General features: G+C 42.6%; 1 protein-coding gene across 4 annotated transcripts in view; it reads right to left on the bottom strand.

Moving 5' to 3' along the window:
- The window catches only part of ctbp2a (C-terminal binding protein 2a), a 38038-nt gene that overhangs the window by 16066 nt on the left and 4823 nt on the right, over positions 1 to 17149 (bottom strand). For 2 of the 4 annotated variants that reach the window (XM_077613190.1, XM_077613192.1), the window contains exon 2: positions 7267 to 7400. In XM_077613190.1, the coding sequence (XP_077469316.1) occupies positions 7267 to 7324 (58 nt within the window). In that variant the 5' untranslated portion in view covers positions 7325 to 7400. Of the gene's footprint in view, positions 1 to 255; positions 2966 to 7266; positions 7401 to 17149 lie in introns of those variants that run through there. The other 2 variants (XM_077613189.1, XM_077613188.1) reach the window with 2 other exon arrangements.

Raw genomic sequence — 17149 nt, 5'->3', positions numbered from 1 at the left:
GGCAAATGACTGCCGACATTAACAAATTGGAATTAGCAAACCATTGCCGCAAACAACCAAACAACTCAATGCCAGCCTCATTTAAAACTACCAAGTTTACACTTTTCACAAAACAGACGAGCTAAGGCAGCCACAAAAGCAATGAAACTGTTTTTATGAACATAATGATGGCTGATAAACGCAATAAAACTCCAAACATGATAAAACCAAAAAAAGCTATTGTTGGAAAACAATAAAAAAGAAAAAAAAGATTACTTGTGTCTGGAGATGCCATGGTGGACACAATGACAGGTGGACCAGTGCGCCGACTTAGCTTCTGGTTAGCAAGCACGGCACTTTGTCCTTGAGTGGGGCCTCCCAAAGGTACCAAAACATTGTCTTGTGCTGGTCCGCCACTCTTACGAATCAGTTGGGGACTTGGGTGAGGGCTATGCATGGGTGACAATGGCAACAAACTTCGATCCCTCTTCATTAGCTCCATGGGCACCGTGTAATTGGTAGAGTATGCTTTCGGTACCTGCTGCGGCGCTTGAGGTAAAGCTGGCATGGAGACGGGCATCTGCTGGGGCATACCCGGCATGGGGTGAATAGAACCGGCTATAGCAGGCATGGATCCACTCATCTGCTGTGACATGATCTGCATACCTTGCACGGGAAACCCTTGCATGGTCATTCCTGATGAATATGCAGACATTGGCCTTGAGTGAACGGGCATCATGGCGCCTACATATGGCCCCGGGGAACGAGGCGCTTGGCCTGAGAATCCTCCAGAGGCTTCAAGGAGCTGCTGAGAGGGTGCGCTACTGGGCCGTCGGCCTATTACTTCCCCCATCCTCGGTGAGATGGTTTGCATGCACCCAGGTGTCTGGGGAGGAATTAGGTGAGGGTCGATATGCAAAGCCTGCGAAGGATGTATAGGCTGTTGGTGGTGGTGGTGGTGCTGTTGCTGGTGAAAGACATCAGAACGATGGCTAAAACTGTTTGAACGCCCGCGTATGGGTGTCTGAGGTTGAGAAGGAGCTGGGGGAGCCTCAGCGGGCCGTTTGCAGTTGTGCACCACACGAGAAAGCACACGGGCCTGCCCCAGGTTGGGCGCCACGGTGCGCACATCATTATCTTCCATGACAGCCAACATGCTAGTGGAGTCAAATCCCTGCTGGATCAGCAAAGAGATAGTGCTTTCAGAGATGCCATCGTTTCGCAATAAGGCAAGAAACTCTGGGTCTACTGTCTTCTTAGGATCCACAGGCAAAGGTGTTTGGGGCACTGTGGGTAGAGGGGCGGGGAGGGGAAGAGGGGGTTGAGCAATTGGAAGGGCAGTAGTTGGCACTGCCTGTAGGGGGACAGGTGCAACTGGGACCACTCCAGTGGTCTGCAAGGGGGAGGGCGATGGAGGAGGAAGTGGAGCCGCCATGGCCAGTTTCGGGTCGGGCATTGGCATGGTGTTAGGAGGTTGCATCTGTTGTTGCAACTGCTCCTGCTGAATTTGTGCCTGCAACTGTTGCTGCTGCTGCTGCTGCAATTGCTGTTGATGTATTTGTTGCTGCTGCAATTGCTGCTGTTGTATTTGTTGCTGTTGTATTTGTTGCTGCTGCAATTGCTGCTGTTGCATTTGCTGCTGTTGCATTTGCTGCTGCTGTATTTGCTGCTGCTGCTGTAATTGTTGTGGGATGTTATAGGGTGAGGCTGTCTCCTGCCTCATTATCATACCTTGACTGGAAGGATCCACCACTAGGCAAGTAGCAGCCTGCTGTTGCGCATCCAGAGGACGACCGTTAACATCAGTATAGACAGATGGACCAGCCATAGGTGGAGGCTCACTTGCATACCGAGGTGATGCAAGGTCCATGTTGTAGTGTGCAGGAGATGCATCTCGGGAGGGTCTGCGCTGACTGTCAGGCATAATCTTGGTAACAGCAGATTCTCTGTAAACCCGATTCACCTCGTGAGTTGGAGTGGTTGGAGGAGGAGGCATATTTGATGCTGGGGCTTGAGGTCCTCCTCTCACGCTTTGGGCTTGATCCCACCCAGCACGAAGCCCAAAATGGGAGCCTGACCTGCTCAGTGGATGAGGGGGAGGTGCTGGAGCCTGGTGCTCCGGCCGGTAAAAACCCTCAGGTGGACGCGGAGTCATGGCCGCTTCGTTTGGGTAGTAATCTTGATGTGGAATGGATCCTCTGTGAGCCATGGCTGCTCGTTCGTAGTGGTTCAGCTCTGGCACAGATCCCTTCCTCTGACCCCCCGGGTAAACCTGTCCGTATTCGGGGTAGATATACGGGTCGCGTTTCAAATCCAAGTCCGGAGGACGTACCCCAGCAGGAGGCTCGTACCACCCTCCTCCCCCCTCGCCGTACGACAGAGAGCTTCTCCGACCAGCTATTCTCGCCTGCTGCTCGTAGACACTCTCAGCCCTGTCCCAGTGACCCTCATTCCCCCCTAAAGTGTCCCAACTGTGGGAGCGACCGAGACTTAACTGTTTGTTGGGGACCAGCATTGGAGAAAAAAGCCGGAATGACAGAAGAAACACCACACCAAAGCAAAGTATTCCACTTGTAGGAGTTGTCTTGTCTCGTTGAAGTCTCCGAGTGTTGTGGCACCAAAAAGTATTGGAGAGAGGGGCGATTCCGGATATCGCAAAAAAGACAAAGCGGAGTTTGGAATATTCACCTGATATCCGGTTGTAATATTGTACGTCCCTGGTGTCAGGTGCCTCCCCCTCCAGCTGATAGTCCTTGAATAATTAATCTCCGGTTACGCTGCCTCGGAAAGAGGACACCGCACGTAGACACAACCGGGATCACACAAACACTGTACACAACCTAGGCAAGACTAGGCTGAGACAGGATACATGATTGAGCCACCAAATGTTGGTTCCCAAAAAAATAGAAAGAAAGGAGGGGCTAGGTTGGTTTAGATGTAGGGACAGGCTTTTGCTAATCCAATAGGTTTTATCTCTCTCTTCTTTGGTACATTTTACCCGCTCCGCCGATTGCTATGAGGGATTACAACGAAATAAAGCCCGTTTAATTCCACTTCGTGCAGTGACGTCACGTGAACCAGAAATGACTGTACATGGAATAAGCACGGGGTCCACGATCCTGAGCCCGCCGGCTTGCGAGACCGAAACGCTCACCTACCTGATGCCGATGATTTTTCACCAACAGGCTCCAGCCATCCGTTTCCCCAGCAGAAGGAGGGAACCCACTCAAAGCGCGATCGAATGAAATACGGTACTCTCCGTTAAGTCTCAAGCGCTGTCAGTAAATGTCAAATCCATTCTGATTGGAGCCTAATCCTCTGGGCCTCATGCTAGCTGGAGAGCTTCTACGCAACTGTTGGACATCCAGTGCGGAATCCACCCCAGCCTCTCTGTAGCTCATGTTCACTGCCCTACTAAGAGTTAGTTAGGGCTTCCCTATGCATAAGAAATGGGTTAAATAGTCGCTCAAAGTCACCCAAGTGTCGTATACGCTTGGGATATTACTGTTCTTCAATAAAAAATAAAAAATAACAGATTATATTTGCTTTTAAATTCTATAAATTGTATTTTTAAACAAAACTCCAATGCTTGGGCAGGTCTATGTATGTGGCATAGGATGCTTATGTCATAGCTTTAAATCCAAGGCACCTTCAGCTTGGAGAAATAAAATACAATGGCTACTTTTAAAAACATATTGCATGATTATCTATCTATTGTTTTGGGCAATAATGGTGCAGCACTTGCTGCTGACTTTTCTTTCATGTAACTCTTGTAGCATAAATCTCAGAATTTTCTCTTTAATAATCAATGCCTCAAATTACAGAAATAGCCTCAAGTGTCATTTGTCACCTACGACGGCAAATAAAAATAGCTTGCATCGATTTTATTGAGCAGACAAGGTTGAGTTAATCAATCTGCTGACATACGAACAATGTGGGCAGACGTAGTCAATACAAATACAACAGTATACATTTTTAAAAACATTGCTTTTAGCTAGAAATCTTATATCCCCAGACATATCTGAAGCCTCGGCCTTGGCAGGCGTGTAAATGTGAATAAAAATGACGTGCTGAGTTAAGCAAACACAGAGCTGCGATAAAAATAAAAAATAAATAGTGTCTCTTATGCTGTCACGAAACCAAAGCATACATTAGCAGAGGTTGAGTGGACAGCGCAGTTTCGTATGAGAGTCCAGTGATACATTAATTGTCTTTGAAAGCATCTAAAAAGCGGATATAAAATGGGTGATTGAAGTTGGTAAACATTGCTATACTGCTTTTTTTAACATCGCCCTTCACGCTTGTGGACTAAGTGATGGTTTGGGAATTTTTTGTAGAGTTTAATCAAAGTCATTTGTTTTTGTAAAAAAGCTAACACCACGTAGACCAGGGGTGTCAGACTGGGGTTAGTTCGCGGGCCGCTTTAACGTCAACTTGACTTCACGTGGGCCGGACCATTTTAGATATAATATTTAGATTTTTTTTAAATAAATGGATTAAAAGAACTGGATTAAAAGCCCTGAGTATTCCGTTTTTTATAGATCTAAAACAATGTTTATTTTAGCTTTTTTATATATATATTTAGATTTTACAAAATGATTTTTTAACTAAAAACACGGAAAAAAAATGATTAAAAATTACAATTATTGATTTAAAAAGGGGGAAAATCAGGAAATTTAATATACATCTATACTCTTCATTTTAATTTGATCCTAAAACAGAAAGTTGGCACTCATTATTTACTTTCCCGGGCCAAACAAAATGATGCGGCGGGCCATATTTGGCCCCCGGGCCGCCACTTTGACACAAGTGATGTAGACCTTTTCAAACTACTTTCATGCGTAAGCGGCACCACCAGGGCTCACTTTAATACTATATGAGTTGTCATTCAATGGTTACATGTTGTTTCATTATTTTTAGTGGATTAAAAATCCTGATTTCAGATTGGTATCAGTAAACGTATTGGCAAAACTAATCTTGAAGAAAATCGGATCAAATCGCAAGTCAATTAAGCAGGATCGGGACATCCCTAGAAAGTATTCCTGCGTTTTCCTCTAAATCTCCTTTCAGACATCATACATCGGGACAATACCAGTTAACGTGAGCTGGAATCTACCCTGCACGAGGCTTGACATAAGGAATTGTACTGGTACGTTACCGGCTGAAAGCAGCCGAGAATATAATTGTGCCCTCTGCTGGTTGCTGCCACCGACAGTGAACTCCAGTGTGACATAACGACAGCAACATAAGCCTATTAAATTGAATGCCAGATGTGATCATATTGCTAATACAACTGCCCATGCCGAATATCAATCTCACCGGGTTTTTCAGTTAAGAGTGAAGTCGTGCCGGGATCAGCAAAAGCGCAAAGTCTATATTTTCCTTCAAGTCAGCTTTTCTACCAATAATCCAACTCCCCGCGGCCTCTTGTTTGACCTACTGAGGCAACAGGTCAATGTAATACTGAAAAGGTTATTTAGGAAAAGTTAAGACGATTGTGCAGAAACCTGAGCACTGCATCAAAGCCCACACACAAGATAGCTGCACAACTGTGACACTATGGTGTGTGTGTGATGTTTAAGCTCCACCCTGCTGCTCCACAAAGCAAAAGTGGGGTGTGAGTGGATTTTAGTCAGGAGACTGGAAAAAGACCAGTGTGTGTGTGTGTAGGGTAGGGTAGTGATGACCTCATAGGAGAGTGGATGCCAATACGTGAGGATGAGTGGGGGAGCACAGAGAAAGAAAACACTGTTTTTCCCCCCTCACTTGTATCGGTCTATCAATTGTCTACATTGCTTATTCTTATTAGGACAGTGGATGGTTGACAGCCCAATTTTTCATTAGTGCAGCACCAAAATAAGGTTGGAAAAGAATTACCATTTAAATGTATTTTACATAGCGAATAAAATTGATAACCCAATGCAATAAATTGAGCAAATATAATATTAGACATTTATTTCGAGGTTTGTCTCAATAGTGTCAAATACATTTGCATAACTATAATTTTTTCCATTATACTCATTTTGTTACCTTAACTTACATTAACTGCCAAGGCAAAAAAAAATCAAAAAGAAAACACGATCTATATCCAGCCAATGATTCCATTTTTTTTGTTATTGAAAAATCCTTAACAGTTTAAGTAAGTGCTTCCTTTTTCACCCCTTAATTGTCAATGGCAATTAGTGGACTAGAGTGAATCCCATTACACCGTGCCTTAATTGCCTATCAACGTCACATTCACAGCTATAGGTATTTTAAACTCTGAAATACATCCTATGGCACATCATTACATCATATCACAATTTGTTTCCATGACTCCTATTGCCGTATGTATGGCTAAACCGAATGAACGACCTGTCATATGATTGATGGCAACACATTATGAAACCTACTTGTCACCATTTGACTTGCCAACTACAACGCAACGGAATCACCATGACGAACCACTTTGTAAACATAAACACCCCCGACAAGTTAGTGATAGGCAAATGCAACGGTGGGCGAGGGTGAGGTGCGGCGCTGCTGCCGGTGCCAAAATGCATGCTGGGAAAGCAGATGGCGCAGACATAAGGAAGGAGGAGGGAAGCGATGCCCACGACAGGTGTTTGCCACATTTCCCTCACTGCCATCCGACTCATCTTGGCATCTTTTCCGAGGCACAACAGACGGAACACTTGTACGACACTCGGACTGTTAAAGTTGTAACGACAAATAAAAACGGTATAGCTCGGTTTGTCTTGGAGGCGTACCACCGTAAAATAATGAAGTTATGATCAAATATATACAGAGAATCAATCGGATGAGTTGCGGGTTTTCCTAATTGCCATTAAAGCACTCAAAGGTACTGTTATTTTTCAAAACATACAATAATGCAATCAAATACTATTTAAGGGGCAGTATACGATATACTAAATAAGTGTACCCATGAAGAAGAAATTCACAGCTCAACTCAATGCAAAGTAATTGAGTGGCACAAAAATGGTGGCATTTGGTGGGGTGCTGGAACAGATTAATGGCCCTTCAGTTAATTTTAATGGGCAAAACTAATTTGAAATACAGAGCATTAAGTTATGATCTTGGTCACAAAATAAATTTGTTCTTCTATATTTTGTATATTGAAAGCAAATTGGCATTTTTTAAAGAAATGCAAGGGCAGGGACGACGACTGTGAGTTATCTTATTGGGCATTTGAATTTTTTAGGATGTTGCGTATGAACAAAAACTCTGATGAGACAACTTGGGAAAGCAGGGCGAGTAAGAGCAAATAAATAGTTCAAATAAACTCACCCTCACAAATTTTGTCGAGTCGCTGGCGTTTTACTTTGTGTTTGTCGGTCAAAGCCATGCTCCCGTTGCTCTTCTCCAACGTCTCATCCAAAGATGTCCAATGCTTATTCTCCTGGTTTAGTGATTTTCTGTACCTGAAAAATGACGAATACAATATATCAATCAATATAAGAGTTGTTCTTAGTGTCTAATGAAATTAAAAAAATGCCCTCCCCAAAAATACTCCAGTGCAACATATAGTATTTTTTTTCCTCCTCTTTTTGTACCGGACTATAAATCTGGCTGGTTTGACTTATAGTCCGCAAAATACGGTATTTCAAAAATAGAAGCATTTAAAAGAGGAGACATCCCTGGTGTTTTTCTTATAATGAGTGATGCGCCTCTAAAGAGCAATCTTCTAATTGGTTCCCGCTAACGCCCGCGGGAGGCAGTCATGTCTTTTTGGGGTGGGGGGGCTCTTAGATGGAGAGAAACGCAAACAAATGCACACACACGCACAAACAAAGAGGGAATGTGGGTCAGTTAGTCAGCAGAAAGGATGTGGTTGCATCAGCAGAATAAAGACATCAAGAGAGGAAAAGGAAAGGAGTGAATAACACAGCAGGATGAGTACAGTATCGTTCATCTTCCTCCCACGCGTTTGTCTGCCACTCGCTTCCCGAAGGCTGCAGTCTGTCGCGCGCCCGAGCTCTCGTGACATCTTCAACCGCTATTATAATTGGGATGTTTAGTGGTGAGCAAGCAACAGGAGGGAATTTTTGTGGCATTTGTTCAGACGTTACGTGAGCGTGGTGGCGTTGCTGGTCTTATTCTGCATTCGATGGCGGGCGCTTTCTCTTTAAAAAGGGAACTTCCAACATTGGAGTTGGTATCAGAGAATAGGATTTGTGGGCCAATGCGACGAGTGGTTAGCACTTCCGCCTTGCAGTTCTGAGTGGTGGGTTCCAACCTTCCATTGTGGTCATTGTATGATGTCCCCGTGCCTGCGTGGGTTTTCTCCGGGTACTCTGCTTTCCTCCCAGATCCCCAAAACATGCATCGTGGGAGGGTTGAACTCTCCAAAATGTTTCTAATAGATGTGAGTTCATTCCTCTCATTGTATCCTGCCATTGGCAGTCCACCAGTTCAGTGTGGCCGGGATAGGCTCTAGCACCCCACGATGGTTTACTTTTTTCCATAAGAAATTCCCCCAAAAATCCAACATTAGTACATCCACTCTTGCTCGTTTTGTGTTTTTGCTGCTTTTCTGTCTTAATGATTTGATTTGGTGATTCTCAATGATCCCATTGACTTTGATTTTCTTTGTACTTTGTGCTTTTGCTTTGTTGTTCTGTCTAATCACCCTCTTGCTACTGCCACAATGAAATTTCCCGAATACGGGATGAATAAAGTTATCCAATCCAATCCAATAAATATGCTACCAAGCACGTCAACTAAAAGAGATGAGATTCCTTCCCTTATATGAGAAACACAAAAGAAGTGTTTTGAAACTTTAAATTGCAATGATTGGTGCCCTCCCAACAATGCAGAGCTTACAAGCTACTGACTTTAGAGCGCGCTATCGATTTGGCTCAAGCTCTCAGCACCGTGTTGACACTAGGCAGTTCATCATGTGTGGCAGCGAGGCTGTGCTAGTCAACATGTTGCAAAAGAATACCGCAGCAACATCTCAAAGCGGCTGCTTAAGAGGTGATGATTTATGCCCCAAAAAGTGCAACGTAGCAGAAATGGAGGCGGCGGCGGGGTGAGGCCGGCCGCCCACGTTAACATTTCTTGCCTCTCCTTAAAAGAAGCAAGTTAAGAACTCCCAGGGATGCGTTAAGCTGTCATTCAAACTGCTGATTTATGCTTTCTGCTGTACTTCAACATGGCCACATCTGTCCATCATATCATTTTCACACCACCTAAGATGTAACAATAAAGTAGAGGTATCACGATCACGTTTTTTTGCACCACAGTAGAGACCGAGAAACCTGATTTTCAGGCTGTAGCAGTTTATTTATTTAATAATCTAGTTCCAAACATCAATCTTTTTGGTTATTTTGTCCTTCATACCGCTTACTCATTTACTGCTGTTGACAGCGGTATAAGTTAATTTTGTTTGAACTGTGAAGGCTGGCATGGAAGGGATCATGTTTCAGAATAAATAAATACATTTATTGCTGGCGGCCTTCCCAGTGAAAATGTATTAGATGTCTATCTAAAATAAGTGACAATTTTAAAACTGAGAGGATGTCAATACTTGGTATTGGAACAGTTATACAATATTTGCACTCACACTAGTATTAGAAGACTAAGTAATAACTACAATAAAAATAAATCACTTTTTTCATCATATTAATAGGCAGCATTTCTTTGACGATGTTCAGGAAGATTGACTCAGTGAGTGTTAACCAGGCTCGATTAAAAAAAAGTTTACAGGCATTTACGTTTTTAAAATATAGTGACATCCTCATATCATCGAGAAACAACAAAATAAATAGATCTCCTTCTGACTGTCCAAGCTCCTGAAAATTTCCTCCACATAGACTGTAAACACGCGCTGACTACGGCCCATTTAACAGCGGAATCTGTCTAATGCACATTTTATAATAACGCGTAAGTCACCGACAAACCGCGTAACGGCGACATTATCGCACACTGCAGACAATCTCGCCGAGGCTAGCGGCCCAGTACGGCTCTTTACTTCTAATGAACTCAAGTAAAGTCCTGCCATTAAAATCTCCACCGGAGTAATTGGCAATTTATTTCTCCACAGCATCATTTAATAACACGGACGGCCGGCCGAAGCCTTACGATGCAGCGCTGTTTATTGGGATTAAATAAAGGGGGTGGGAGCTTTGCGATATTTTAGAATTGGCTGCGGAGGTGTTGTTTGGCTTCTAGGGGTTGCTACGTGTTCATGATTTGGCATTGTAGAATGACGCGGTTAAAATATGGAATTTTGATTGAGGCAGCCCGTTTTTACATGTATTGATAGGAGTCTGTTAAAATGCGGGGATTGGATTGCATCAATTTCTGTCTGCTTAAATGCCCCCAAAAAAACAATAAAAAGATGCGATTGGAGAAAAAAAACATCATGATTAGCTGTCGAGAAAATGAAGGAATTTGATGTAAAACGGTATGCAGAAAAGTTCAGAATATAAAAATAAAATAAAATAAATAAACAAGGGCATCTTAAAGATAACTTAAGACAGCGTAATGGATTTTTCGCCCATTCAATTCAACCGGGAGCAGTTATTTCTCGCACAATAAATACCTTGCAGTCACTAAACAGCGATTTCCCTCCACTCAATTAAACTAATGAATTATATTTCTTGGTCAAGCCGTGTCTGACATTGCTGAGGTCCACAATTTGCGGCCAAAATTCCAATATGTGGCTTAAAAATGACAAGTTAGTGAAACAAACAGACTGAAGAAGTGTGTTCCATCATAGGTATTAAAACTCCAGTTATTATACTAATAATGCATAGTATCCAAGGATACCCATCGGAATAAGGCTGGGCTTATTAGTTTGCCTCATTTGCGAGCGGCGAAGGTCACGGGCATCAATTGAAATGGTTGAACTTAATGATCTTTTCCGCCGCATTAGCGCGTGAGCACCTGATGCATATGCAAAAATTGGAAAAGCTCTTGCCCGCCAAATTAAGAGGTCATGATTAGAGGGGCTGGCGTTCATGTTGAATGAGTATTGGTTCACTAGTTGACATGACTGGAGGGCCTAACACATGCTAGGGAAACATAATTAACACTCAAAGAGCAATTTGTTTAATGAAAAACATCCTCATTCTGTTTTTTTGGTCACAGCACGGCAACGTGAGAGTTGATTCTATTCATTTAACGTAGCAGATCATTTGTAAGAGATGCAAATGGTGGGAATGATATGTTCATTTTTCATGGATAAATCATTTCCAACTAAGTTGGGGGCGGAAACTCATTTTTATTGCGATATATTGCCTGAAAACAAAACAATGTGTGAGGTTAGTCCAAAAAAAATCCAATGTCGTGCCAATATATACGAATAAAAACATTGTTTACGCGCACCAGCGGCGATAAATCCCTATTTTAAATTTACCGTGCAATTAACTGACAGGCTTCCACACATCTCTTTTTACCTGACAACTTTAAGACATGAGTCAAAGTGGCGGCCCGGGGGCCAAATCTGGCCCGCTGCATCATTTTGTGTGGCCCGGGAAAGTAAATCATGAGTGCCGACTTTCTGTTTTAGGATCAAATTAAAATGAAGAGTATAGATGTACATTAAATTTCCTGATTTTCCCCCTTTTAAATCAATAATTGTAATTTTTTAATCATTTTTTTCTGTTTTTAGTTCAAAAATCATTTTGTATTTTCTAAAAATGTATTTAAAAAAAGCTAAAACAAACAGTTTTAGATCTATAAAAAAACTAAATATTCAGGGCTTTTAATCCAGTTCTTTTAATCCATTTATATAAAAAAATCCAAATATTGGTCCGGCCCACACGAGATCTAATTGGCATGAATGTGGCCTCGCGAACCAAACTGAGTCCGACACCCCTGCTTTAAGACATCATTTCACTAAGTAAGCTCAGAAAGGAAAAGCATTTTAAGCAAAGAATGTCGTGTTTATCAGACAAGTAACACATTTCCAAGGCCAGGTTCTATTCACCGGAGACGAAACAAAAGAAGCGTCCGCGTATAGCTAGGCCACCTGCAAGCTAGACACAGGAACGATACTAAGGGAAGAAAAAAAAATAAGATACAAAGGCAAAGGCATCTTAACTACAAGGAGAAAAAAAAGATGGTTAAGAGAGAGCTTAGCAGCAGAAAAAAAAGAAAGGTCAGGGATGAGACATAAGCAATGGAGAAAAGGGAGAAAAATAAATGTGTTCTGGGAGTTGTTTGAAACGTTCCGGTAGTTCAAACCTCGCCTTTGGGCTCAGAGGACCTGAAAAGTTCAAGTTTATCATCATTTCACCTTGCAGTGCAACCGTCAAGTAAAAACACTTTCTTATTCGTCCCCCTCTGGACAGTCTTACGACGTGAGATACAAGAAAATGAGGCAGGAATGTTAACGTGAAGGATTTGTGCTGGTGCCAAAAGGAAAAAGGAATTGCTTCAGTAAGTCTTTATCAAACACAGGCATGTCTTAAGATGGACACTTTAACCCAGAAGTGGTTAACAGATATACCCGCAAGTCTAAACACAAATGACGAGAATTGAATTTTGCGATTCCGATCATTGAGATTATTGAATTGAATGCTTTTTATTCTCATTATACAAGTATGAGATTTAAAGATTCACCACAAAGTGCAAAAACAACAACGAACAAACAATAAATAAATAATCAATAAATAAGTGGTCACAATTATAAGTAGGGAGCAATGTTCCCTCTAATTTTTTGTCTGGGCAGAAAGACAACCTCCCTGAGCACACTGAGTACTGGTGTGGAAAAACATCATCATTGCTCGCTATGGGCACACACCAGTATCACACCTGCCATAAGCAGGTGCATGTCTACTACACATAAATAATTTAGTAATAATAAAATGTAATGATTAATATCTATGAGTGGGCGGCCCGGCGGATGAGTGGTTCACGCGTCGGCCTCACAGCTAAAAACAAACATAAAAAAATTGGGATTTTATTTTGTGCGCTCCATATGATTTGCTGTGCGCAGAGAAGACGAGAATAGTGGGCAATTGCGCACGCGCGCAGCTTAGAGGGAACATTGGTAGGGAGCTGCAAAAATAACAACAACAAACAAACAAACTGATATATAAGCAATAAATAATAATAATAATAAGTAAATAATCAATAAATAAGTACTCAACTTAATAAATATGTTTTACTGAATCTCCGAAAGAATCCACTTAAAAATTGGAGTTCAAGTATTATATAGTGCATTATTATCCTTTTGGAACATTAAAGAAAGAAACAGTTATGTGCAACATGTCTCTTTGAAAACAGAGTCAGGTGAAAATAAATCCCTATTCTTAACTTAACAATTGTATCTAATCACATACATTTTGGTTCGTATATTAAAGCAGTGGTATAGTAAACCAGAAACAAAACCCATGCCATTTCATCATGATATTTGTACTGGAACAAATCCCATTAGGACGACTAATTAAAGCATCATCTACGGGTAAGCTGTCGGGAAGCAATCACAAGTTAACACGTTCAAACTTTATTTTATTCTCCCCCGACGCGAGCGAGCGAGCGAACGAGCGGAACCAGGATCAGTGGAACATTAACCCACCCAAATCTTCTTTGTTCAGGATCAGGGATCAAACATCTTCAAACGTCTGCAAAATCACACGCGTCTTTGTACGAACACGCTGACGAGCCGAAAACGTCGACCGTCCCGCTGCGACGGTAATGAGAATCAAAGAGTGAAGCCTAGCGCTAATATGCATATTCATAACCGACTCCGCTGAGGTGATAAAATATCCTCAAATAAAAGCATCGGGGCTGTCGCCCACTTTGCCGACAACAATGAAAAGATAATTGGGCTGTTTAATATCGCGCTGTTGATGAGGAGCGATGAAAAATGTTGACACCCCGTCGCGTACTCTAATACGTTAATTTCAATCAACGACAGACTTAACGGCGTAGTTCGGGAGTCCAACGCTTACGTGGACATCTGCCAGATTACCTTGTTGGACACGTGCCAATGCTTATGTAAGGCAAAGAGACACTTATACTGCATTAAAAAAAAGACAAATAACGGGGGAGATTGAAGCTGACCATGGAGATGAACTGGTGGCATTTAAAGAGCAAAGTTACAGTGATAAAGGTTGAATTTAAAGAGCGTCTTTAGGCAACAATGGTGTCCATGCCAAATGCTCTTAGTTTAAATGGTTTGGACGCGTATCGGTGTCAATGGAGTTAACGTTTGTCCTTCACATTTTGGGTTTAATCTGCACCAAGGTGGCCTTAACTCTATTATTGGCACCTTTTTTTATTACATGTGAAAAACTGTTCAAATACTGGGGGCGAGAAAAGATGTGTAATGTTTATTCATGTGGTCACTGCGTCTGAGAATTATAAGCAGGAGCGACTGGAAGGGACGTGAAAATATGTACTGAAAACTATCTGAAATGTAAAGATTGAGCAATATGAGACGGACGCAAAAATCCAAATGCACTTCCCTATTTCGACATCTCTTTCATATTTCAAATATCATTAGCATCAGCAGGATGCATCCGCCTGACATAAGCACATGTCCGTGGCGTTGAAATAGACACTGGTGTGGAGACAATGCCAGCCTTCCTCCTCCTCTTCCTCCACCTCCTCATGCCACCTCGCTCTTGAGGGGCTCAGACAGGAGAGAGTGGGCAGGAAGGAAGGAACAAAACACATAATAACAGTGCGGTGAATGAAACAATATGCATGCAAATGCTTTTACTGGCCACCCACACAAACGATGTCGTTCAAGCTATATGCAGTGAAAAACGCTGTCATTTGGCATTGTGTACATGACTTAGTTTATCTCTCTGAGTTCTTTTCTTGATAAATAAACCAAAACAAGATTGAATGCTACAAGATAAAAGTTCTACCCAAAATAAAAAGTAACAATAAAAAAAAATCCTATTTTGACAACCTGTCGTCATCATCTAAACCACGTGTGTCAAAGTGGCGGCCCGTGGGCCAAATCTGGCCCACCGCATCATTTTGTGTGGCCCAGGAAAGTAAATCATGAGTGCCAACTTTCTGTTTTAGGATAAAATTAAAATGAAGAGTATAGATGTATATTAAATTTCCTGATGTTCCCCCTTTTAAATCAATAATTGTAATTTTGTAATCATTTTTTTCTGTTTTAGTTCAAAAATCATTTTGTATTTTCTAAAAATATATTTTAAAAAAGCTCAAATAAACATTGTTTAAGATCTATAAAAAACTGAATATTCAGGGCTTTTAATCCAGTTCTTTTAATCCATTTATATATAAAAAAAAAAATCTAAATATATAACAAAGTGAAATCAAGTTGACGTTAAAGCGGCCCGCGAACAACCCGAGTCTGACACCCTTGATCTAAACCAGGGGTCTCAAACTTGCGGCCCGCGGGCCAACTGCGGCCCTCGGGACGATAATTTGCGGCCCCCGTCTTAATATGAAAGATTAATGTTCGTGCGGCCCGCAAAATTGATATGAATGACACTTGTGTTCGGAGCAATGTTCCCTCTAAGCTGCGCGCGTGCGCAATTGCGCACTACTCTCGTCTTCTCTGCGCAGTAGCAATCATATGGCGCGCAGTAAAAAAAAAAATCTTTTTTTTTTTTAAATTTTTTTTTTTTTTTTTTAACCCCTTTCCCCATGATGGCGCCGTTTAAGTGGCAGCCAGTGGCAGTAGCTCTGTCCACTCATGTTTTTCGTGTTTTACAGCATGTTTTACATGAAAAATTAGAGGGAACATTGACATGCACCTGCTTGTGGCAGGTGTGATACTGGTATGCCCATAGCGAGCAATGATGATGTCGTGACCGGATGATTCGCCTAAAGACGTTTCGCCGACGGACGTTTGACAGACGGACAGGTCGTACTAGTATTTGTTAGTTTAATGATTAAATACAAATACTAGTATTTGTATTTAATCATTAAACGCTGTTTTCAGCTGGATTTGACCGAATTTGAGAGCATTTTGAGCCGTTTGGCGAATGGACGTCTATAGACGTTTTTTTGCCTCCATCGCGATATCATCCAGTATTTGTATTTAATCATTAAATGCTGTTTTAGGATGGATTTGACCCGATTGCTGTCATTTTACGGCTCGGTTCTGCTACATCTGCCTGCCCAAGAGTGCTTATTCCCGGACTGCCATGCCCGCCCAAGAGTGCTTATTCCCGGGCTGCCATTGATGGTAGACGAACATTGATTTTTACTATAATTTGGACAACACCGGCGGCGGGCCGGATTAAAAATCCTAACGAGCCGTATATGGCCCGCGGGCCGAGGTTGAAAAACTTGTACACACACGATCCGGCGGGGCGAGCGTTCGAATCCCGTTTCGGCGAAACCTCCGTTCGGCCGAATGAACATTCGGTGGAACGTCCATTCGGCGACCTTCTGTCTGTCAAACGTCCATCGGCGAAACGTCTTTAGGCGAATCATCCGAGTACCGATGATGTCGCTCACACTGGTACTCAGTGCGCTCAGGGAGGTTGTCTTTCTGCTCAGACCAACAAAAAATTAGAGGGAACTTTGGTTCGGAGCTGAATGAACTAATCACGGTGAGGTATACGGCTCTGGAGGGCGGGACATCGGCCGGGCTGTCCAGTGCCTCGCTCACTCACTCATTCATTCCTCCAATCAGCTGGGCGGAGAAGAAGCCGTGAGGCCGATCACTCCGCTCGGCGCGCACACTCCTCCGCTGCTCTCAGCATAGAACTGAATGAGGCGCTATGAGCCGTGATCCAGCCTGTGTCAGTGTCTGTAGCCATCTCCGCGATTGAAACGGAGAGCGAAAGTGCACATGCGCCACAAACCCGCGCGACTGAATGTGAAAGATCAACCCGAGACTCATTCCAAGTGGAAAAACATATTACAGAGCCCCAGAGATGTCTCTTTCAAAGCCTGCCGTGAAGAGAAAGGTCGGTGATGAGCACAGACAGTTTCAAGAAAAGTGGGGAGTGCAATATTTCTTTGTTGAACACAGGGGCACCCCGACGTGTCTCATTTACACTGAAAAAGTTGCGGTGCACAAGGAATACAATTTGAAACGTAATTGTACTACGAGACATACTGAGGAGTACGAAAAATACCAAGGAGATGAGAGAGCCAACCAGGTTGCCAGTCTTAAAACACGTCTTCTGAGGCAACAGGATTTCTTCAAGAAGGCTACCAAAGACAGTAATGCAGCAGTCAAAGCTAGCTACGCCGTTTGTGAGTTGATTGATCCTGT

This window comes from Stigmatopora argus, chromosome 11 (genome assembly GCF_051989625.1).
Source record: "Stigmatopora argus isolate UIUO_Sarg chromosome 11, RoL_Sarg_1.0, whole genome shotgun sequence".
NCBI lineage: Eukaryota > Metazoa > Chordata > Actinopteri > Syngnathiformes > Syngnathidae > Stigmatopora > Stigmatopora argus.
The sequence above is the reverse complement of the archived record's forward strand: the minus strand, read 5'-3'. Positions and strand labels throughout refer to the sequence as shown.